Genomic DNA, 25,506 nt, shown 5'->3' on the forward strand with positions numbered 1-25,506 from the left:
CTTTCAGCAACAAGTTCATGACATATATATGGCCATTTTGCAAAAATAACATTGAGATATTGGTTGCAAAATCATGCATAGTCATTGAAAGCAATGCCAGAAAGCTAGCACCATAAGCTTCACATTCCTATTTTAGGTCCTTGTTGAACAGAAGGCACACAAATGGCATCCCTATGCAAATAAAGTTGTGCAGAGTTCATGGCCACAACAAAATATGTCCTTTCCACAAAGTTTACGGCTACAACAAAAAATTGGGATCAAATCCCAGTGGTGGTCGCCACATTTCAATGGAGCTGAAATGCAAGAAACTTCATGTGCTTGTGTTGTAGCGCTTTCCAAGTGGTCAAAATTGGTCCACAATCAAATCACGGTTTTGGAACGTAAAATCCTAGAATTTAAATTGTAAACAAAATTTATATCTCTTGCACACTCTCACAATTGTGCATTCAGCAAAAGGTCACACCTATACCTATAAATGCCCAAGATTGTAGGCAGAGTCTGTTGGTGGCTTGTGCCTCTTTGCAAGCTTGTTTATCAAAGCATTTCTGTTTTTGTGATCCTTGTTGGACATGTGAACCTCTGACTATCATTTCGCGCATGCCACACGTGGAGCACTCCAGCACAAGCTTGGCACAGATCCCGGACTCCTTGGCGGGGTCCTTCGAAAGCATCAGCGTTTTCTTGGCGCACACGGGACACGGCATAAGTCCAAAAAAGTATTGCACCACGGATAAATCCACGATCGCAAGTTCCGTTCCGCCGTCGCTGACGTCCTCTTTCGTGTCAACACCCAGCAGCTCCAACTTTCGCTCCGTTGCAGACTGCGACGCCGGGAGCGTTTTCGCCTTATCGGCGATCGCTGCGCGCTTGCTTCTTTCTTCGGTCGTGAAGAAAACGGTATCTACACGGTCTGCGCCAACACGCGAGGCGTGGGTGGACGAAGTGTTGATGCTAGACGTACTGGATTGCAGCTCGGAACTCTATCCGGCAGAATCTTCAGGCAGACCAGCAGCCGGCAACTCCGGGTACACGACAAGCTTATCCGTCGTCTATCGCGCATTCCACGGCCGCCATCGCGCCTTGGCGAACGCTTGACGCGTAGTAGTCTTCAGACGACGATCTCCTCCAGCCATTCAGGCAGCGAAAAAGACACTTCATCGAACGTTGTCGAGAAGCGAGCGGCGCGATGAAACCACAGAGACAAACACGCAGCGCGCACGAGAGCGACCAGCCTGTCGGGAACGCGGGAATCGGCACTCAAACGGCGCCGGACCAATAGGAGCGAGGCGCGCGGGGGGCGTGCGTGCTTTGGCCAATCAGCGGCACGGGCGCATCCTTCAGAAATGACGCGATAGCGTCGGTTCCTCCTCACCTACGCCATTTTGAACCGACGCAAAATACGCACAAAGAAAGCAGCTTCCAAACAAGCTCAAAATGGCGCCCGCCGGCCAACGCGTTCGCAAATGACGACGGCGCGAAGTTCGAACATTTTTGGCGATTTTTTGCTAATTCCGCGGCCACCGTGGCCCGTATAAGTGTTTTTTTTTTATTATTTTCCGATTAAATTTAGGTTCTAGATTTCGCGGAGGGATTCTTGAATGTATAAACGTAGCGAAAACGCACTTTTCCAAAAATCGACTTTTTTGCGATTTTTTGTCATTTCAAGACCCGCGTCTCCCCTTAACATGTGTGCAGAGACGTAAAAAAATCGGGCCGCATCACAGGCGTTCACTTTCTGAAACTCGTGTGCGGGACTGGCGCAAACACACTATTTTCGCCAGCAAAGCAACAAGGAAGGTTTTCAGTGGACCAAAGCAGGGCCGCTTCGCCAAAATAGAAGAGCTGCTCGTGGAATACGTGCAAGAGCAGCAAGCGGCACAGCGGCCTGTGATACCGATCTGCTCAAACCACGGGCAATGCAGTTAGCCCTACAGAAAGGGCTAATGCAGAGTGACTTCAAAGCGAGCAGGTGCTGGCTATCAAACTTTATGAAAACGCTTTTTCCTGTGAAAGCAGACAGGGATATGCCAAAAATTACCCGAAGAATATGAAAAGAAATTGCTTTTCAGTGGTAAGTTTTGAACTGTGCCATTGAAACGGCAACCACTTCGGACAGATTGGAAATGCCGATCAGATGCCGCTCTACTTTGACATGCCTGCCACCACAACTGTTGAAAAGGGGGCGAAGCAAGTGAGTGTTTAGTCTTCCGGCCACGAAAAAAAAACTTGTCGCCTCAATGCTTTGTTGCACTGCAAATAGGCACAAGCTGCCCCCCTGTATCTTCAGACAGAAGACTCCCCCAAAACAAATCATGTTTCCGAATGGCGTGATCGTGCGCGCAGATGAAAAAGGTTGGATCACCACTGACTTCATCACTGACTGGATTGATAGTTTGGCAGAAGAGACCCACCCAGTGGCAGTTTGGGTCTGCGTGGTATGCTCGTGTCACCTTGACCAGCGTATCAAGGACAAGCTGGCTGCATGCAACACCGACCTTATCGTGATACCCGGCGGCGTGACATAGCAGCCAATAAAATGAAGCCTGCCTCACTGCAGGACTTTGCTGGATGGGTGAAAGATGCATGGTGCACGATCCCGTTTGCCATGGTCAACAAGGCCTTTGAAATGCGGCATTTCGAATGCCATGGACGGCACCGACGATTAAATGCTTTGGTCTGTTGATAGCAATAGGTTGTCTGATAGCGATGACGAGTGATATCTATTGTTCCGCTCGACTCGTACCGGCGCAGTGAAAATCTTGGCGGAAAGTACGCCGCTTCCATTTGCGTTCTCATTGATCGCAACTTTAGTGTAGTGGGAATAAATGTTTTTTTCCAAATCGGAGAAAATACTATTTCTACAGTAGAACCCCGTTCATACGTTTTTCACCGGACCGAGGCAAAAAACGTAGCAGCCGGGAAAACGCAACAGTGAGGAAAGCTCCGAAAATGAATGAAAAAAGTGCAGCTTCAATTATAGGCAATTTATTTCCACAGAGTGCGCTTAGGACTTAAAAAAGTCTAGAATGGTGGCTTGCTGTTTCTTTCGCTCGCTAGAAATAGCCACACGTTTCTTAATAGCCTGGAAGGCCGCATTGCTGTCAGCGTCGCTGTGAGGTGCGACGTACCTGCGGAGGAGGTCCAGAGCCGCGACGGCTTCTCCAAAGCTAGGATTTGGCAACTCACCGGCAACATGCGGCTCGTGCTCCTTGTCGTCGCCACGGCAATGGCAACGAAGGAATATCCGTGGGAAAGTTTGCCCTCTTTGGCGTAATCATGCTAACGATTGTTTAGTATTGCTGCGGAGCGCGCGCGTCCGAGCAGCCCAGTCAGCCCAGTTGCGCGCAGCGCGGCGTGGTTTCGCGAGAAATGTAAACAAGAGAGGAGAGCTGGCCCGATAGGCGGAGCAATGCCATGAGCAACGCCAACTTCCGGTTTCACTTTAGCTTCACAAAGAGTGACGTCAGGGCCTCTCCCGAGTTTCCTTCCTCCGCGAGTCGACCCATCCAACAACCATGTGGTGACCGTAATCACAGTGATGATAGTGAGAGCATTTTTCACGAATGGCCACCTAGTGGCGGCCTCTCGAACTGGCGTGCGGCTTCTTGCAGCCAGTTCCATAGCGAAGCCCGGCCAAGCCCGGCCAAAACTATTCAAAAGCCAAAATGGCGGTTGGAGCGCGTTGCCTACTTTAGCCCAGGCGGGTTTGGGGTGCTAAGTTGCGACGTATCATGCGGGAACGTTTTCACAGCTACTACGTAACAGCGGGGTTCCTTATACATTGGATCCTATGGAAGCTATGCCGGGACTGGATGAAAACGACGTAGCAGCCGGGAAAACGCAGCAGTGAGGAACGTAACAGCGGGGTTCTACTGTATATGAAAGCATGAGGTGCACGGTATTGTACTCTCTCTCTCTCTTTTTTTTAACGGAAAACTGGAGCGTGTTACAATCGAGGGCGCGCTCAAATTGCCACAGGCATGTCTAAAATAGCTCTGAAGGCCTGTCGGAACAATTATTAGGCATATCAGTGCTTGTACTGCGACAGGAGACTGGGGGTGTATAGTTGTTATAGTGAAAGCCACAAAATAAACCATTCTGCCCATCAACCCATCAGTTCATAAGTTGCCACCATCTGAGCTGTCCACGAAAATGTTTCTGTTGGCTCTCGGCCCGTGGTGTTGGTATTTTCCATAGATTTCACAGCCACGCACCACCAAAGCACCGTATAATAAGAGTGATGCGTGCAAATCGGAAACATAGCTGAGAAAACTACTGGAAAAAGGAAGCTCCATGTATGTCGCCACAAAGTGCAATGTTTCCTGTTATTCTTTTTCGTGTACCTTGCGGTGAGCACTGCCACCGTCTCGCTCCAGGCAGCCCCTGAACTATTCCAAAGCTTAAGTGCACAAAAATGATGCCATCCAGAAAGTGCGAAGTGTGGCCGTGGGGCATCCCTGCGAGTACGAAGGTTGCATTTCTCTGCACGCCTAACTAGTAGAGCTGCAGAAAGAAGGGCAAACAAAAAGGAAGTCACCCCCGTTGCTAGGCGACACTTGCCTGGGCAGAGCATGCACTCGCCAAACCCGATGCGTTGTCACCTCTGCAGTAGGTTTTTTAAAGAAATTCTCTCCTGCATTTTTTTAGCGCTGCTGTGCCTGCTCTGTGCCTTGTCTGCTAGCACACTGTTCCAGCTGCCATGAAGGATGCACGGAAATCTAAGAATCCCCAGATTACGGAATAGTGGTTCGTAGTACTGAGACGTTAAGGGGTGTGTAGTGGGCAGATTACCGCTGCTCTGCATTTCGTGAACAGTTAGATTGTTCATGTCCACAAAAAACGGTCTCTAGAGTTCGCTGCTCATGTGTGGCAAACTCCACATCAACGCAGCATCACTGCAGATTCCACATGGGATGACTATCTCTATGGCGACACCGCAGTCATGTTCACTTTTGCCCGCTGCCACGCTGCAACTTGTGCAACAAGAGAGCGTAGCAACTATAGAATCGAGGCTTACGATAGTGAAATGAGTCTCCGTCGCATCAGAGCCAGCTGCGGCTGCATCATTGTGAGCGAGAAAATCTGATTTTTGCTTGGTAGGCAATGTTGAAACAAAACCGTTAGCCTTTTTCACGTTCTCCAAATCATGGAGCTGTAGTTTTTCTGGAAGGCCACGTGAACACTGGTTGCTGCCAGTACCGCTTCCATTTGGTAAGCCTATTCTGCAGTCACGGGTAGCAAACTGTTGCCGGCATCTTCCAAAATTAATGCGCACTGTAGAAAGTAACAACCCTTGTTTTTCTCCTTTTTGGTGAACTTGTGGCTTGTAGCAAACTGAATTTGACATCATCCAAGTTTCACACGCCCGAGTAGACAGTGAAAATCTGCCAATGGCATGATGTGCCTATGGTCGCGTGTCTCAGTTGACAAACGGAAATGCGCATCGGGGCAACCTTTTCGCCTCCTTTTTCTTCATAGCCATTCAGCGCACAGAGTAGTGGTAGCACGGAAATAAACTAGAAGAGTGGCTCTTTCTCAAGATGGCTGCGATCAGAAACTTGGAATGTCAACTGCGCATTGTGGACATAAGCCCTCCTTTGCATGCATCAGCAAAAAATACAGCTCGCCGACGTGATATAAGATATTGCGATCAAAATATTGATTGAAGATGTGTGAAAATGTCCTAGATAATGCATCAAACACTGCAGAACCAAAAATGTTCTCAAGAAAGGGATTTTTCTGAGATTTTTCGATCTCTTGAGACGTGTCCCCCTTAATGTGACATGAGAACCGAATAACAATCGGTTTTCTGAGGTTCATAAGTAAACAGGGGAATTCTGAAAACTTTGATAATGTGCTGTTCGTAGTAACGAGGTTTCACTGTAATTCAAATTTTGCGGCTTATATATTCATTTTGTAAGCTGGTTTCACAGCTTTTGACGAGTTGCTGCTGGCATCAGCACTTGCTTTTGTCTGTACGTTCTGCTGTTCCGTGAAGGCGTGAATCCGCCTTCACGGAACGATGGCGCATGCGCCCTGCCCTAGTGGATTAGTTTCAAAATGTTTTGGAAAGGACACGTGCACGGCATGACATCGGGGGAAGTACTCCGGGGAAAAAAAACAAATGTGCACAGACGCTCACTGCAGCAATCACTTGTGCTGGTACCCGCATTGAAACTCCACTGGTAGCTCGACGTCGCTATGGTGCCGAAAACGTGCATAGCGTGAGACTGCAACCCCACTTTAACAGAAAAGGGCCAGGGCTTCATCTGGGCTGCACCGTGAACCACGTAGTTGCTGCTTTGCATTGATGGCTATCAAATTTATTCATAAACCCCTGCATTACACTTGCACGACACATCAAAAACACGTTGCTGACGCAGTCTTCTTGCAGCGGCGGCCCACTGTTGCTGCACTGTTGCTGGTGGTGGCAGCGTGTGCCTGACTTCATGTACTCATTTAAAGCGTGGTAACACTAGGTCGATAAGAGATCGACAGGACGCTGACGCCAACGATTGACCAACTATTCAGCACTGTGTCACTGAGATATTTGATCTTAATAGGCAGACGACGCAACCGACGGGTGCGAGTTGTCATACAGTTGAACCTTGCAATAACGAAATCGGCGGGAAACGCAAAAGAAAACGCTGTCGCGAGAATTTTCTTGTTGCGAAAAAGACAGTACAGATAGGTAATGCATCGCAGAACAAAACTTTACTGTCCAAATTCCGTTGGCCTACTTTGCAAGCTTTGCTCAAGGATATAGAATTGCATTGTTGACAGTACAAAGTGTAGTGCATGCGTCGACCAGCAGTGGCAGTACTGCCGTAACGCAGAATTCTCAGTCAACTGCTTTCGGAGATGCGATCACTTGTCGAGATTTTGTGTAACTCGGCACGGACGCAGACCAACAGCGCATGCAGCATCTCTCCAGCGCCCGTAGGTGCCGATTGCAAAAGTGATCGTACCTCGTGTACGTGAAGGCAAACGATGAAGATAACGGCCATTTCGCGCAAATCTACGTCCGGCGTAGAATCCGCACACGATGCCTGTCGGGTGGCACCAAAACTAGCGTTCTTGAAGCAAGGGGTGCGTATTCCCGGACGATCGGTCAATCATGGCCCCAGGCGTGACACTACATATGCTGCTACTGCCATCTCAAGCGCCATAAACGATTTCACGTAGGTGGGACATGGATTTCTTTGTTTTTGCTGCATTTTTCTCACCGAGGCGCACATTACGAACGAAGTGCACTGCTGCGATCGGGGATTGTCGTTCGAAACGCGCGTCCAGTTTGCGTTCAGTCTCGCCTCACACAATTGGCCTAGGCCTCGCCGAGTCGTCAGCCATGGGGAACGCCAAATGAACGCACGTTTCGAACAACAATCTACGATCTCGCCTGGTAGGCGTGCAAACACGTCGTCTCATGCCGGTGGCAACGTGCGTGCCGCTCATGGTGCCGCTTCAAACGGGCGATCAACAAACAAGATGGCGGCCATGACGTGTTTCCAGTGCACTGATCGCTTCCGGCGCTTGGTTGTTCTTGTGAACAAAAATGGCGGTGCCCACACAAGTGTAATGTGGTGGTATATTACGCAATTTTAATGCAAAACAATCTCATTTGAGCACATTATAGAGCATGCTAGCCCTACGCAATATGCGGAGTTACGTTCCGGCAAATTTCGTTGATGCGGGATTGCAGTGCAGCGACATTTCGTTGCCGAGAGGTATGAAACGCATTGAATCCTATGGGCGTTCGCCGGAGATATGAAAATGTTTCGTTGTCGCGAGAATTTCGTTGTTGCGGTATTTCGTTATCACGGGTTCTGACTGTATAGCGCGTTTTCGTGCCATCGCAGCTAACCCTAGAAAGTGTTTGCCAAGTAGAGCTTGATGGTTGCGCGACTGTGCTGTTCAAATGTAGCTTGTGCAGCTTCCACTGCAGTTGGCATTCCTTGTGCACGTTAGCTGGGACAGTAAAGATGTGTTCGGCCTTCCTCTACTCAGCATTGTGTATTGCACAACCATCGTTCTTGTTCGAGTACGTATTCAAGCACCCGACAGACATGCAACCCATCGGCATTCTTGCAACAGCTCAGATCGCGAGCGCAACAGGGAGTCCAGAATGCATGCCAAGAAAGGCGCCCATTAACTAGCACATGAGGGAGCATTGTGCCTGGCTGCCTAGGCGCAAGCGAGACATCAAAAGTTGCCCATGGTTCAATATTTGCCACATCCTCATTGCTACCGCTTTGCCGCCAGTTCCATGCGTTGTCTCCATAGGCACTGTTTAATAGCTGTTAATAACGAAATTAGGCAATTACCAGCCCAGCAGCTTTGCCACGATTACTTTAAATGTATACGCTAGGCATTTATAGTCAATTCAGCCCAAGTGAAATTTCATTGCATTTGGTCTTTAAAGGGCATATCTGGCACAAGGTATGCTGGCCCTGCCAGTACGGAGAACAAAAGCAGTGAAGAGCAGACGCTCGGCTGATCCATGACTGCACTGGACCATTTGCACAATGTCTTCGAGCGGCAATGTCGCTGCATCAGCTCTTCGGCACTGTCAAATGGTGACAGCTACGATTCCGTTAAATTCAATAGCCATGAATCGCTGCATGTGACCCGCCACCCGAGAGCCAGCGCCCCACACACTACAGCAAGAGTAGTGCTAACCACGCAATTCATATTTCTCTGGGAAGCATTTCACATACCTCCTAGAAGGTATTGTGGAGCTCTGCTTTGTGCACTTGTATGTCAATTTAGTATTGCGAAAGCGAAACCATCTCTGTAAGAGATCGCAAGAGATCACGTTACCTTCGAACTTGTTTGAGATTGAGTACTTCTTAAAGGACCCCTCACCAGGTCGGGCCATTTTGAGCAAACACAGAGCATACAATGCGCGCTAATGATAGTGCCTACTAAATATTACTTCGCTACACACCGGGGAAAAATCTGAAATTTCAAACCGAGCGCTGGTTGCCCTTCCCCTCGCAGCCGCTGTGCTCAGTCTGGCTGCACGCAAGTGCTAATCACGTGGTCTTGCCAAAGAGGCCACGGGTAAGGTGACGTACACATGCTAGTGTGCCTTACATACACGTTTGGGTTGTGACATTACTGGTAGTGACACTTCACCTCGAGAATTATTCAAGGCAACATCTGTTGCTTGAATAGACAAATAATGTTTACAGCAATAATAATACACACACCAAATGTCTGCATCTTTTTGTTTACATTGCACTGCATCAAGAGAGGTGTACTTCTGTTTTGTGTTATTGTTCCCACGTGCAGTCGCATGCGCAGGCACCGAAACTCATTTTCTATTGTGTTCCAGTGTGCAATTATGCTCCGTGATCTGCTTGTCTGTCTCGGTATTCGTTTAGCACTGACTTGTAGGGCTAGTCGGGCGTCCTCGTGCACAGCGCACAAATTCGTGTGACGCCGTCAGCGGAAGTGCACCCGCGCTGCCAGAAAGTGAGGAAAAAATCGTGAAGGCTTGGCCCGTGACGTATGCAACGCTCGCAGCCTGAAGTCATGGGTTCGCGTCACAGAAATATTTATCTCTGCTATTAATGAACCGATTTAAGAAATTTTTGCAGCAGAATGCTCCCTAGAGGGCACTTCCAGTGTATAACTGAAATTGGCTATGTGGCCTGGTGAGGGGCCCTTTAAGAGGCTGCTCAACCATTTCCTTCGGGGTTGGAAAAGGCAGACCGACCTGCCTGCCTGCCTTTCGCATGTCGGCATCGGCCTCCAGCCAGCTGCCAAATGTGACCCGGGTCACCCATGCCTTCAGGTTCGCAGTGCATTTACAGACAGCCTATGAATTCCCTTGAAGCAGTGGGGCTTCTTGTTTCTGCAGACTACAAGCAATGGCCATTTGCCTGTGACATCCATGTTAGCTAACAAAATTGTCACATGTCGTTGCTGTCCCCCCCCCTTCCCCCCCCCCCCCCCCCCCCCCCCCCCCCCCTCCGTGGCATTTCTGGCCTTTTAAGCACAGAGTCTTTGAAGCATCTCGTAGAATAAGGCAGTCTCATCCACATTGTAAATGTCCAAAGGCTTGTACTGGTCCGGTACTTCTTTGTTGGTCAGCAGCCGCGACATTGCCACAGGGTTGGCAGCTGCTGCCTCCCTGGAATTGACTTGGCCACTGTGTTGTGGTGAGCTTTGACACTGCTCAACCAGCAGAGCTTGCCTTAGTTATTGTGCCCGAGCATGCACACGAAGTCCAGCACCTTGTGCTAAAGCACTCTGCCAGACAATGGCACTGTGTTTTCACAAAAACACGCGAACACCACCATATATTTTTGTAATGTTTGGGGTCGGGCATGAAATAGATGGTAGCTGACCCATGCAGTCGTCCAACTTATCCATGCTGAGGACGTTGTTGAAGGGAAGGACTGCTTCTCATCGAGAACGAGGAATAAGGGATTTATTTACAGCATCTACAAGAGAACTGAACAGTTCATCAGTCTAACATGACTGGAAGAGGAATGCACCCAGAGTCGCCAATGGCTCCTTAAATACACCCTGTCCTCACCTAGATCCCTAGGTGAGGGAAAAAGGCCGTTCGACCAAACGGAGCGTCCAAAGTCCAAGGCACCTGCCCCGAGCAGGTGCCTCTTCATCCTAGTGTTGACCCTGCAGACAATGGCCGCCGTGTCCCGCAGAGATTCCCACTGTCCACGACTTCTAAGCCGCCCCGTGAGGCGGCCAGGATTTCCGCCATTTTTAACAGGCCGTGACGGCGACAGTGAATCCACTAACAATATTTGGTCCGCCGACCGCCTTTAGTCATAGCAGCGCCGAGGGGGTGTTGATGCGGCACATGGTCGCCCCTACAATACGAGTTGCCGCAGCACGTGGGGAAGGGTTCCACGGTCGCTTCTCGGAAGCTCGCCACCTCTGCAGCTGGCTGGGAAAATTTTGTAGGTTGGCACCCTTGCAGGCCGTTCATAAGTCTGGAAACACCGTAGCCATCACAGTTTGTTTCTTCGCACTATTTCTGAGTGCGCCGAGAATGAAGGCCTTGTTTTTCAAAATGGTAGGCATTGAGCTGCCTGCAATTGCAAATGAACTCCATTTTTTTCCAGCCCTTTTCAACTGTGAAATAATTGCAGCCTTGTCCTGTTGCATCAAAGATTTCTTCTTTTTAACTGGAGTTGGCACCTTAGCAGGCTGGCAAGGCAGACCGTCCGGATTGGTCACCACATGCACTGCACACATGACCATGTGCAGATGTACACAGAGCATAAAGTGTCGTCGGTGTTAACCAAGCCTTCACGTGTCGAATGTCGATTTGGCTAGTCTGTGATGGTCAGCTTGCCACACAAGCATTCTGCCCTGCTTTAGCAAATGCTGTAGTGGCACACAGAATTATAAATGTGCTCCTCTGCGAGGTTGCCTATGGTTCTTTTTCTAAATTGAATAGTAATGTTGCATTTTTGCTGGGGACACTGTGCAGTCGCATGTTGCGGGGTACAACTGCTCCACTAATAGCTCCACTGCATTTTTGTAAACAATAATGGTGGCTGCCATGCAAGTGCGTTGTGGCGGTAGTTTGCACTACAGTTAAGCAGTTTTTAGACACTTAGCATTACGTGCGTGGATTATTTGCGGACTGCCGTTCTAGAAAATTTCATTGAGGGATTGCTGTAAGAAAAGTTTTCCATGTTAAGAGATTCAATATGCATTGGCTGTGGGGATTTGAACATTCTGTTCCCTCAGGATTTCGTTAACACGGTTTTCGACTGTATCTGGTATGCCATTGTGACATTGCAAATTTAGTTTTTCTTTGTCTTTTTTTCTTTACCTGCTTGGGGTGCTTAAAAAAGCTTGCTTGCTACCCACCGTGGTTGCTCAGTGGCTATGGTGTTAGGCTGCCGAGCACGAGGTCGCGGGATCGAATCCCGGCCACGGCGGCCGCATTTCGATAGGGGCAAAACGCAAGACACCCGTGTACTTAGATTTTGGTGTACGTTGAAGAGCCCCAGGTGGTCGAAATTTCCGGAGTCCTCCACTACGGCGTGCCTCATAATCAGAAAGTGGTTTTGGCACGTGAAACCCCATAATTTAATTAAGAAAAGCTTGCTAGGGTTCTTTCTGTAATGCAATATAATTTTAAAATTTAAGACAATCCTTGCCTGTAGAATTCACTGTTAAAATCAAGGTTGTGAGGAGTTTGTGTTCATATGCAATTATTTTGGTAAAAGAAATATTAGGTGAACCTAAAATCTCTCCTAAAACCTAAAATCCCACAACGTCAAGCTAGTTACAGAATGGCCGCCGTGGGAAAGAAAGTGCAGTTGAGTACGGCAGATAATTTTGTGGTGCGATGAAATAAAGAAATTTGCAGGCGTACAATAGAATTGCTAGTGCAAGGCGAATTAAAAAACTCTGCGCTCTTCCACTATGAAGGATTACCAGCGAAGCTGTGTATGTGGGCAAACTGCACCTCTGCCTTGGGTGGCGCCGGCATTGTACTGTCTTCGGGATTGGCCCACACGTGGGGAGTGCTTAATGCCTGCTTCACCTCCGCTGCGGGTCAGCCCCGCATTGCACTATCTCCAGGATCGGTCCACGTACAGGGAGTTTTTTGCTTATCACTCCGACACGAAAATTTCCTTGGACGGTATAGGTATACAGCTTCACTGTAAAATAGGCTGACGAATCGACATGAAGCAGTGCAAGTGAAATGTGCTGATTGGTCATGTTTTTCTGTGTAGAGTCAGCAAGAGGTTCCCGACTGGCTGCAGACCGAAGCAAAGTATGGGGGAGGAGGAGGTGGAGGTGCCCCGGTGAGTGCTGTTCCTTTGACATTGTATCAGTGGCTATGATGTGTAGAAAGCACTGTGTACGACAAGTGTTCAGGCGGGGACAGTGCACTTTGCTGTCCTGCGGTGTGCGCAAGGTCCAGTGATGTACAAGGTCTGATAATGTCCCTTGGTAAAATGACTCGCTTGTTATAGATCTGTCGTGCAAGAGGCAGTAGTGCTTTTCTGTGAGGAATGTGCACTGTTCATGTGCTGTCCTATAACAAATTTAGCACTGCCACTCATTGGAAATGTGCATCTGCACAAAGGTTATGCTGCCGATGGAAGCTTATAATCGTGATGGGTGGGATGCTGCGCTAGCTCTTCTGGTGAGTCGATTAACCAAAAAGTGTTGCATCTCAAATGAGTTGCATTACAGGTATCACTATGCCATAGTTCACAGCTATAGACCTTTTCATCGGGCGAGGAGGATAGGGCGCGCGGAGAGCCTTTCATCCTCTCTGGCTTGGGCCATCCGGCGCGGTCCATCTTGAAAGTATTGCTGTCGCGTGCTGCGGAACGATTTCGAGATGTTTTAGATCGTACTTTGTGAAATTTATGCCATGTCCATTCATAAGTCGCCAGGGAAGCCTTTCAGTGCATCGGTAACTACAGTAGGCGGAAATATCTCTCGGGGGCGCAAAAATGTGACGCGCTTTATCAGCCGCGGTGTATGTATGTGTTATGAACTATTTTTCTTACATCGGTTTTAACTCAACAAAGAAAACCAGTGTCTCTGTATTAACAGCATGAAATGGTAAATCTGCTCACTATCTGATCGCTTGGCGTAGGGAGTAAAACATAAAGCATAAGAGCGCATGCTCGTGCACGATCAACCTAAGTCAACCACGAAACATCTAAGCGGCAGGCGCTATCAAATATTTGTGATGCACCGGCATCGTTCTCGCGCATTTCAAGTCTAGTAGGCTTCAATTACCGTCTACGCTAGCCTTCCTGCATGAGGCCGATGGCGCTGCTCAACACAGCGATCACTGCGGTTGGTGAACCAGCACGATACATATGTAAGCTTTGCGCTTTGGCATTGCCTTTTTTGCCTGTATACAGCCATAATATATGAGAGGGATCGCATAAACAGAATGCGATGCCTATTTTTGAGGACAAAATTTTCATAATACGTGTAAGTGCGCCGTAGAGAACGGAACGAACACAACTGAAAAAAATTTCGGTTATCATCCTCTTTCTCGAAAAAGCAAGAGAAAATGGGTTAATGCCGCAATACGACCTCACCTAGTCACGCCGCACAACGTTTATAGATATATAACCGCTAATGCCGTATGTCTGGACCATGTGGTATATAGAACAAATATATCTGTAACCCAGCATCTACCACTGCTTAGGACACTCGCGCAGTTCGTAAACAGTCCCTTTGCTGGACAAGCTTAATTCAGACTGTAAGGTATGCTGCTATTACTTACCAAAACTATTTTATTCACGGGCGGAAACCTCATCCATCGAACAAGGTAGTCACGCAATGTAACCTGCAGCGAACAGTTTGAACGCTTGTCAATGTATAACATCACAGCTCCTATCATAGCAGAACGGTACCCACGCTGTTACGATCATCGTGTATGTTTCATGGATCCTAAACCGCAGCTTAGAAATAGAGTATAATACTGCAATAAGGTCACATCAGTAAATGTAACATTTAGAAATACACAATTGATCTCTGAGGCTGATTGTAGGCTCAAATATGTGCGCACACGTCGCGCTGCGTGTTCCGTCCACCTCAACGCCAGCAGAAACTCCTGCCATGACAGCACGTCTCACTGAACCGTTTGCCACGTAGAAGACGCACGCCATACTAAACTGACCTCACGACCGCGAAAATAAACGCCAGAACCTACCGCCGAGCGTATACCTGCCATGCAAATGACCGCTTTCACCCAAGCCAGTATGGCGCTGCTCATAGGCGGCGCCACTGCATTCACAGAATGGCGGCGCCTACGAAAAAACGGTCTATACGAACTGACATGTTATCTTGAACCAATTGACCTTCAGGGAGTGTTAGACAGACAAGCAGCCACTCAGTTGACATCTTGTGGCAGCATTCTCAGCCGCGATGCATTGTGATTCATTATGTAAAAAATATCTGTGTTTGTTCAGGCTATTATCAGCGAGGAACATTTTGCTCGTCATGTGTGAGAATGAGGTTCAACTGTGTATACACCCTTGGTGTGATGGAGGTCTTTTTTTTTTTTTTTTTGCAAAATTCATTAGACAATATGCATAGGAAAGCTTAAAAAATAATCTTATGCTCATTTCTGCATTCAAAAAATAAACCAATAGCTTTATTGCACAGAATGTGCTTTTGAGAACATGCGGGTGTCGAAATCTTGGTGAACTTTGTAATTAATTTGGGTATGACCATTAGAGGCTGTCAATTGTAACTAGAAAACTATAATAGCACAAAACTAATTTCAGTTATATCAACATAACAAATCACACCTGCGTGCCGAATTTCACCAATTTATTACAGGGTGTCTACCAACTGGGAAAACCGGGAATTCTCGGGGATTTTGACTAGTCTGGAAAAACTCGGGAAATTTGTGCCTCTATCAGGGAAAATTAGCTGCAATTTTATTGAAATTATTGAAAGTCTCAGTAATGCTGGCTGGAGTAAGACGGGAATCGTAATGAATAGTCTTTGACGCCCTGTCGTTGGCTGGCAGAGTTGCCAGTGTGCAGTCAACGACAGACTTTTTAGATGCCCGATAATTTGGATGGCTTTGTGGCACCACCATGTACCCCACACAGTTAATAAGAACGTTCGAAATTTCGGATGCAAGAACCCTTTGCCGTTTGATTTTCTGGACTTTTTGCCGTGACCATGGGTCCGAAACTGCATTAATCAAAGGCACCACCGCTGCCGTTTTGATTACCTTGCTGCCTCGAACCGGCGCTCTTGCACGTAGATCCGCTGGCAGCCGTAGCCACCACTGCGGCAACGCTAGGCCTAGCGGCTTCAACGTTCACTATGAAGTATCTTGCCGTTGGGTGCCATGTTTTTCATTGAAATAATTCGCTACTGTCAGCAATGGCACCAACTCCGCCTTTGTGGTCCTCGCGATTGGCTTAGAAGCTTGGAAAGCATGGTGCGTTGCTAATGCCGGTTTCTGTAAGTCAGCTTCGCCTCTTTACAGAAATATTACTAGGTGAAGCATGCGAAAAAGTATTGCAGTGAAGCATAACAAGTGTGAGAATGGGCTTTTTCCACGGAACACAGTATGTATTCCTTAATTATACACTCGTGCACCCGGTATCTCCTGTCACAGAACGGGCACCGACAAGCCTTCAGAGCGTTTTCGAATGTGCTTGTGATTTGAGCCTTTAAGGGCAGTAAATGACATGCATTTATTTTTTACAACTGGGCAATATTTCGGGCATTTTCGCAGCCCTTAGGGAGTTCGAAAAGTCGGACTGTGCAACTGACCAAGAAGATGTTTCAAATGGTCTGTGGGGCGAACGAGTGACGGAAGGACAATAACAGAAAGGACCTACGCATTGAGGAATTAACGGGAAACGAAGCGTGCCGCTGCCGTTTTGAAGGAGCTTTAGCTCAAGAAACAGTGTTGGCTGATGCCGAGATGCAGGTGTCCCTCATCCAAACCAAAATCAACTCTTTAAAGCAGTGAAATGCAACACTGAGGCGTCACGCGTAGGCTGAGAGTATTCAGGACAGTTGAGGTTCACTTACGAGCTGTTGAGAGAGATTCTCAATTGTGACAAAGTTCGGGCCTCGTACCACTGAGCTTTGCGATCAGTTGATAAAAATAGCTCATATTAGAAAATATTTGCTTCTGTATGCATCTCCCTTCCATTCGTATTTGAGAATGTCCGACTCGATTTGCAATTCTATTTAAAGATATTTTACCTGCTGTGCATTTTACTAACCCCTCCCTTCTATTCTCTTATTGAATAACATAAACACAACTCCTTAGTATTAAAACTGGATTAAGTCGTTAAGTTTTTCTTATGCTTACTAGAGAATGACAGCATTGGGTGACATGGTTTCAGCCTGTCTTGACATAAAACAGTTCTGCGTTGTCACTCGGGGAATTTCGCAGGTACTCAGAGAATTTGGCAATGTCAACTTGGTAGACACCCTGTATTACCATAAATAAATGTTGTCATTGCCATGTCCCCCCTTAATTAAACAAGCCCATTGTGTATTTAAAAATCAGTCTTAACACGTAGTTTGACCTCAAAACTGGTTCAGCGTTTCTCATCACCTCGGTCGGAGTGTATTACGTTACGAGAACCAAAAGTTCTAACATGAAAACGTGGCCCAAGATGAGATGGCTGGTTTTTGGTTGTGCAGCCCTGCTTCAGACGCTTGTGGGCTGCTTGTAAGTTGATGTTGCTTACACCCGTCTCTGCAGAGCTACGGCGGTGGCGGAGGAGGCGGCGGTGGTGGCGGCGAGATGTGGGGAGGAGGAGGATCGGCCTTTGCATCCCAGCCAGCCGCCGAAGAGGAGGAGTGGGCCTGAACACTCTCAAGCCTCCAATGGGGCCAGCCTCCGTGTGCTGTGTTTGTTTGTGTGCGTGTGTGCGGATTCATTTTCTTTGTTTGTTTGTGGACATACGGCACCTGCTGGAAGAAGTGCAGGTTTCTTGTGTACATATTTCACCGAGTTGGGTGTTCATTGAGATTTTACCACTTGTTCAGTTCAAATAAAGATGCTTTCCACCTTGTTCGTGTACCACTATTACATTACTTGGTCAACCTGCCTGGCATTCCAAGATTGTCTACAGCTTTCCTGAAGTTTGTTTAGCTGTGGTAGTGACAAAGCATTTTATTTCACCGAGACGTCTGTTGTTTAAATGTATGAAGTGAAACATCCACATAGTAAAAGTTGTAAATAAGAAGCGTCAGCGTGGGCTTTCCGTACTGCGATAAAGGCACGGCGCTGGTATAAAGGCTAAAGAACGTTCGATCCATGCGTCAACATTTAAGTTGGAAGCAAAAATACGCTTAGCCAAACAGATTGCAACGAGTTTCATTTAAATTGCAAAGCACACCGTATGTGGTATATAAACGGCAAAACATGGTAAATTTCAAGCTAATTCGTGATAGGTTCGTGAAAGATCCCGGATCACCCTTCCCGGCAACTGCAGGTAATGGAACTACTGTTTACCGGGAAACGCTGGCGGCAAGCGCCATGCACGAAGCCGAGCTTTCTGGTAAAAACGTTGCCTGCGTAAGCAGATGCCCGAGGTTGTGCGCAGTGTAGGAGTTGTCGGACGATCTCGCCGCTGCCACCATTTGAAGGAGTTGAATGTCGTGGAGAGGAACTACGTGAACAGGGTTTACATTATTTACAGTTTAAACGAGGCATTCATCGACAGTCTAGCATGGCTCCCAAATGGAGCCCGTAAGACGAAGCATACACCAATCGAGCACACAGCTCACGAGTACGTTTCGAGCACGGAGCACGATGACGAGCACACACTAGCAGCCGACAACAGCCGCTTATAACCACTCCGTTCGACGTCATCGTAGAAAGTCCTCGTGGTCGCCTTTGAGAGAAAGGGGGTAGGGGTTTTACACACGCATGTCGCACAGGTTTCAGTGCTCTCTCCGAGGGCAGACGGCCTTTGCAGCGCAGTCGTCGTGGTATCCATTGCCCCGTGTCCGCGTAGTCAGGTGGTCATGCCCGACCCCAGCCGGCGCCTCTAAATTCCAGAGCTGCCTTTTTCCTGTAGTCTCCACATGTGTCGGCAGACTGACGAATCCTGAGGCCCCCGTATCGCAAAGCACCCTTTTGCCAGGGAGGCTCCCCCTGCCGCAGAGAGACCATGCCGACCTGACAAATTAACCAACAATGCACGGGGCGCCAAACGTGGCTAGCTCTGCTGTCGTCACCGATCCTCCAAACGCGGCACATGGTCGGTTAGCGCTGTCCTCGCTGGTTCTCTTCGGGGAAGATCGCAACGCTCGCAGCTGCAGCTGGCTGAGGAAACCTGCAGGTCCGCAACTCGGCAGGCCATTCCTAACAGCAGCCGCGCCAGAAAAAATTTTTAGGTTGTAATTGCAGGTTTTTTTTTTCGTACTATTGAAAGTGCGAAAGTTAGAGATTTCAGTTAAGACATGCGCTGTCGATGTTTCATGACTTTTGCAGGCTGTCATTAAAACGCGGAGGAATGTCAATGTAAGCCACGGTATGAGCAACTCGAGTGATATGAAAAAAGCCACTTGGCTGAACGCTTGCGCTGTGGTGTCTTGCTGCTCTCAAGTGTGCGTTAGGTTACTGTAGTTAGGTGAACCAGGTCGGGCCCGTCGGATGGCGGCGCACATGCATGTTGCTTAAAACCCCTCAATCTCCAAAAGTAGCGCCAACCACTTTCCTCCTCCGCTCACCGCGACCTCGACAGTGGCGCCGCCTATGCGGGCCCTGCCGTAGCAGACGACGGCTAAAGCTACCGGAGGAAATCCGCGGAAAAGTTCGTTAGAGCCCTGCGGAGCACTTTGATACGAGATTTTGCTTCATCAGTCGGCAACTGGCCCGAATAATTTGTTGAAATTGCGCAAAAAAAGAAAACATGGAGTAAAAGGTTGTTATTTAAGGCGTAAAGCGCGCACGTTGGGAGTTCGTGTTGCTGAAACACGACGCACGCACACGGTGTGCTCAAACGCGCGCGTAATTACCTCAGTTTAAGGTTCTGCCTGCGCGAAAGTATGTGTACGTGGTTTCGCAGGTTCATTTACGTACGTACAGGATAGTTTTGTTCGGCCGGCGCGTGAGAGATTCCGACTTTCTGGGACCAGCAACGCCTAACAACAGGGCCACTTCGCGCATTTGTAGATGTGTAGCCTGCGTAGCTTATGCACGGGTTGTGGCAGCCATGAGCAGCGTTTTCAGACGTAGGCAGTATTTATAATTTGAACAACTTAGCGGCACATGTAATCGTTTTCATTTATGTATTACAGTGCAAGTGGTTGGGATTTGATAGCAAGAACGAACTTGATGGGACAACTGGACAGAGGTTCCGAAAATAATTATCCCCCTACTCATTAGCACCAGTAACACTTTTGTTGAAGTGCTCATTTTATATCTGTATACTAAGTGCGTCTATATTCTTTTGCGTTGTAAGTTTTCGCAGAGAAGCAGTGCTGCTTTAACTGGGACACTCCAAGGCACACAAGACAGAGAAAAAAAATTATTACTTCTCTGCACTTTGCGGGTTTTCGCACAACTAAAGGGTTTCCTTTTTAGCTCTTCGATACGTTCGGGTGGATGTCTAAGTTTGCCTTCATTAATTACTTCTCTCCATTTTAATTGTGGGTTTCCGCAGAACTATTACATTAAAATTATTGGGTTTTACGTGCCTGAACCACGATATGATTATAGGCACGCCGTAATGGGGCACTCCGAATTAATTTTAGCCAGCTGGGGCTCTTTAACGTGCCCCCAATGGACGGGACACGGGCGTCTTTGCATATCGCCCCCATCGAAGTGCGGCTGCGATTTCTTCACGCGATCAATCGGTCTGCATACTTTCGTCGCACCTGGCCAGCAATGGCGGTCGGAGCACGCTGGAAATAAAAGAAAATATACAAAAGCGCGGCGCGTGCTTCCACGTGACACAAGTTGGCCAATGGTGGAGCGGAGGAGGCTGGGGCGACAGGAGGCTTGGAGGAGGAAACGTCGGGGAGAGTAGGTGGCGGAAAGATCTAAAATGCGCCTTTTGGAAAATTGAGGGGTTTTAAGGCTGCTGGTCGAGCGCTGCCCAGGAGATACAGCCTGCCGCTTCCCCATCGCCAGTGGCGATGCAGCACAACTTGTACCAAAGGCGCGCTTGAGAGCAGCACGATACCACTGCGCAAGCGCCCCGTCACGTGGCTTTTCTTTAATATTTCGCGGGCTTTCTTTGCAACCCGGGAAAAAGGACCACAATCCTGCGTATCATACTTGGGGTCCTTAGCCGATAATTCAAAAGTTGGGCAATTAAACTTAATGAGTTAGTTATGGAGAGAAAATGCGAATAATGTGCCTTCGGTTCAATTCGCTTCCGACGCGCCTTTCATTTTGAAAACCTTGGCTCCATGTTACGTGGTACACCCTGTGTAGCACCATTTTTCCTGAAGTTGACCTTGCGAGATATAGAGGACCGCGGACGACGCACCGTCGGGCAGACTGACTCATTTAATTGGCGGGGCGAAAATAGAATTGTCTTGCTTGTCCTTGGAGCACGCTGCGCTAGACGCGACTCGATTAGTTTTCCGGAGCAGAGCTTTCGAAGTCTGGGTGCGGTCTAGGTGACGATGCGCTGAGCCATCCATAAAATGCCTCGCTGCAGCTCGGTTAAATCGTTACACGCGAATGTGCTTATAGGCGCCACTAAATACTCTACGCATACCTACCCAGTTGGATGTGTGTCGAATGGCGCGACCGGTTCCCTTTATGGCAGTCAGAGTTGTGTGGGCGGGGCCGTACGTTGCATTCGGAGATGACGAATGCTCTAGCTCAAATAAAATCTGTGTATTATATGTACACCGCTTTGAAATACATCGACAATTTGCGCGTAGGACTTTAACTAGCGAGAGGAAGCACGGGGACATAATCACTTCTGAAGTTAGAAAGACGCAACCGTCTTTTTTCGATCTCATGTTTTAGTATATGTAAACACAACTTTAAATTGTTTGCTTAAACCCAGACATTAAGATATGCAAAATCGTATGGTACGTTGCCCTGGTGGGTTGCAGCATCATATCATCGCGTTATTCAAAATGCACCAGCTGGTGCTTTTCGGGTTTTTGTCTGTTGTGACACTTCGGTGTCATAACAGCGTGTCAATTAACTTTCTCGAAACACGACTACAAGACTATCGGTGGCGTTTACATGAACTCGACAGAGGCGGGTCGAGTCGTCTTATCGGACTGGAATCGGCCTGTCGAGTTTCATGTAAATGCTATAATTGGTCGGGGTGACTCGAGCGTCGAGTCGGGTTGGACCATCCCGACCCTTTTGCAGCGTGCATGTATTTATAAACGTGGACGGGTCGGGCGAGCCAGCAATTGAGGGAACACTGTGATGTCGCGATTTATGCACAGGCAGTGGGATTAGTAGTGTCGGGACAAGGCAAAGACAAAGGATTGTACAGTACATCCTCATCTTAATGATAAGAGCCATGAAATCAATTAACATGCATGAAATAGCTGTTGCCTGAAGCCCAGTTCGAACGCGTTTGTGTCTCGGCTCAACGCTACGTCATATAATTCTATGAACCAACGTGCCGTCGTTGTCCAAACTCGTTATAAACGCCGTCAGGTTGTGCTCGGTCAACCCGATTTCTAATTCGATCGGCTTGCGTCGGGTTCATGTTAACGTAGCCAACGATGAAACCACTTTCGTACAGGTCGTACCCTTTAAAATAATCTAATCGGTTCCGGTGCGGATGTCATACGTATTTGAATAGGGACATCGATAGAGCTAAAGTTTTTTCCTAAAGCTATAACCAAGATGTGGTGCTCGGAATTCCCAAATTTTTGGTAGAAATCACGGTTACGAATATAATCTTTGTTGCAAATATTTTCTTTAAGCAGACTGCTTAGAGGCGCGCATGCTCAAAAAAGGCAACTACCCACTTGTACATAAAAACAAAATATTTAACAAATTGTAGGATTTTAACTGAACTAATGTAATACAAGTGAAAGAAAATAAGCCATTTACCGTATGGTACAGCGTTCTTTATTCTATGGTACAGCTGCGTTAAATATTCGTTACGAGCCAGATTGCGTGCGCTTCTATGCAGCACGTCTGGCAACGCGGACTGTCTTTTACAGACGAGAGTTTTTCTTCTCATGCGTGCGGTTGTATCAGCGTCGTTTCCCAAAGGTGGAGATGTTTATGTTTGTGTTTGGGCGAAGCGGCGACAATGCTTCCTTCGTGCGGCTTCTTTAATAAACTGCCGTGTCCTTTCTTCGCGTCGGGACTCTGCGAGCGGCCTCACTGCCACTTCAGCCATGAGAAAAAGGGTGAGCTCCCTTTGGTGCTGGCTGAAGGCTCCTGCGCGACGTCCTTTGATTTCGCTCGAAAACGCCACTGCGGCCTCGAGATGTCCCCCAAACATCACCAGCGCGTTTGCCAATGCACTTAGTTTGGGTGCCGATCTCCCGCAGATGTGTTCTCAGCAGCCGTCGTCTCTGGTCGAGCGTAGAAAACAGCGGCTTGAAATGCACTTTGAAATACACGCGCATAGGCATTGCGGCGTGCGAACGCATGATCAACGAACTCGCTGAAGCCATTTTTTGCTCGCTTTGTAAACAATTGTTATAGACCAGCGGTGCTGTCTCGGACCAGAAGTGAACCCCAACTCGGGAATCACTTTCGGCTCCATAGCGCCGCTCATAAAGTCGTTGCGAAAGGGGCGAAGTCAGCGTACAAAAACAATTGGCATGTGATGAAACATTTGCAAGGCGGATGTCCTTTATCGGCCCCCAACAGTTAGTCTAGCACAAGCGAGAGACGCCGATGCGGCGACCATTCAATGTATGGGCGTGCGGGGACATGCCGTCACGTTCTCTCTCGGCAACCCCGGTTGTGTTTTTCTGGGGTCCACATATCGTCATCGTGAACGCTTATGGATGCGATCTGAAGGAACAACAGTTTGTAATTGGACGGGCCGTTTACAAGCGCTAGCTTGTGGAAATTGCTATTCACGGCTCATGTTAAAAACATGTCCGAACATGTATGTTGCGCGGCCGCCGAAGGAGAACCCCACATTGAGAACCCTACTAGTGGCTCCTGAGTTATCTTGTAAGATTCAAAGTGTGTTCATTGCACAAAGTGGCCATGGTGATGCGCACAGTGTTTCAAGCTGAAAGGCTAAATAATTTTGCACTTCTGAACTTTCCGAAGCTGTTCCACCAGGTACTCTAAACATGCATCACTGTGCTTATCTTGTTCTGTGATTCCGTGCAGAAGTGCAGATGATGTCTTCTGCAACTCTGACTGGGACATTATATTGTGATGAAGACAGTATTGTCATGTATTTGTTTTCAAACACATGATAGATAATGTCTAGTATCCAGTTTACCATGTATCTGTTTACGTTTACAAATACCCACAAATGCAAAACCATTTTCAAACACGCAGTATGTACATCTGTATACAAATCCTTTGGGAATGGCACTCAGGTTTGTTCTGGCTTATCGAAAACCAGCACTAAACATTTGAAACTTTAGGGTGTGAAAAAGCATAATGGCATACATACAACAAACACTTCGCTACAGGACCATCTGCCTGTGTTTCTCTCCCCCGACCCTCCCTCCCACCAAGAAAAAAAAAAAATGGTTAAGCAGTTACATTAATCTCTGGCCAGATGCGCCCCTTGCACACCCACAGTATGTGCCATAAGTCCTGTTCAGCGCCATATCCTGAGCACTCATTTAATTCTATCTGCTTCAGTGCGCTGCCAAACACAAAGTCACAGGTTCGACTCCCTTCTGCTGCAACTGCATTCTAAAAATGTTCATGTGGGAAGCTGTGAGGCCATCTGATTGTCCTGTCACAGTCACATTCGATCGCGATCGAGCCCAGCCCAGATTAAAATTCTTGACCTTGATGTGTTCCCTCCCACAGCTTGTGCAAATGAGCCAATCAGGATCGAGAAATTAGAGCCTGATTTGGCTCAGTCGCGATCAAAGTGTGCCGTGTGACACCCTTAGTAAAAAACCTTTGTGTAGAAAATTAATCCAGACCACTCCTTGTAGTATCTCTCATAGCCTCGGTGCTGCTTTGGAACATTGGACTATATCAGTCTAATGATATAATTAAACCAAATCAGATTTGCTTCTTATGGCTGCAGCTTGCATGGTGGCTGTGTACTTTCTGTTCAACATATATTACAATAGCGGGGTCTGTCAAATGACCATACCTGCCAACTCTTCCGAGTTGTTTGTAAGGTTTAGACATTCAGCCTCGTTTTACAATTTTACGAATGGAGTGTCAAGTTTTACAAAAGTTGAGCTGAACTTGAGTTTGTCAACTTGCAAAGTCATACACATTTGTTGGACATATTGAGCAAACCAAGGTGTGACATACAATAAATAGGCACTAGAAGGAAGCGTCTGAGGTGGGGACAGATTGCTGAGGTCTCACAGGATAGCAGTGATAATGTGGCAGTGTTGTATATTTCCCAAAGTGATGCTGAATGCTTGCAGACATTTAGTACCGTAAAGAAATACACCCGGATGGAGTTTCACTTGGCAGTGTCCGACCGCACCTCTGGACGTTTTCTGGTGATGAAAGAACACTGGAGGGGTGTGCGGTTCAAGCAAGTTTATTCAGACAAGTTCCTAAAAGCAAGCAAAATTATCAACAGCAAACTAGCCAAAAGAGTTTCTGTAATCTAAAAAAAACTTGTGTGTCGCTTGTCTGTCTGTGCTGTACTTAGTTTGCTGCTGCATGTGGCTGGAATATGTAAAGCTAAGTAAATTCTCCTAGAGGTGTATTCTCAAAGTAAACCTTAAGAAGAAATTAATGCCATTCCCATCTTCTTCCTTCTGGTATTGTGTTCATGGGATTTTTAAGAACTTTAATGTTCACAGGTTGGCAGATATGTTATGGTAACGCATGCACATGTCATCACCACATCGAGCCCTTGCACCTAGGCAAATTGCGCCAGACTTGGTAGTTACTGCCGGTGCACAATGTCTGCAAAAGTG

At 47.7% G+C, this 25,506-nt stretch overlaps 2 protein-coding genes across 5 annotated transcripts in view; both read left to right on the plus strand.

The window, feature by feature from the left end:
• Positions 1–17,531, plus strand: part of LOC126518329 (ATP-dependent RNA helicase vasa-like) — a 95,145-nt gene extending 77,614 nt beyond the window's left edge. For all 3 annotated transcript variants that reach the window (XM_055064310.2, XM_050168172.3, XM_050168173.3), the window contains 2 exons: positions 12,732–12,803; positions 17,219–17,531. In XM_055064310.2, the coding sequence (XP_054920285.2) occupies positions 12,732–12,803; positions 17,219–17,326 (180 nt within the window). In that variant the 3' untranslated portion in view covers positions 17,327–17,531. The remainder of the gene's footprint in view (positions 1–12,731; positions 12,804–17,218) is intronic.
• Positions 17,532–22,611: 5,080 nt separating this feature from the next.
• Positions 22,612–25,506, plus strand: part of LOC126517769 (uncharacterized) — a 42,406-nt gene continuing 39,511 nt past the window's right edge. For both annotated transcript variants that reach the window (XM_050167561.3, XM_055064501.2), the window contains exon 1: positions 22,612–22,815. In XM_050167561.3, the coding sequence (XP_050023518.2) occupies positions 22,716–22,815 (100 nt within the window). In that variant the 5' untranslated portion in view covers positions 22,612–22,715. The remainder of the gene's footprint in view (positions 22,816–25,506) is intronic.

Source organism: Dermacentor andersoni, chromosome 11, assembly GCF_023375885.2.
Source record: "Dermacentor andersoni chromosome 11, qqDerAnde1_hic_scaffold, whole genome shotgun sequence".
Taxonomy (NCBI): Eukaryota; Metazoa; Arthropoda; class Arachnida; order Ixodida; family Ixodidae; genus Dermacentor; species Dermacentor andersoni.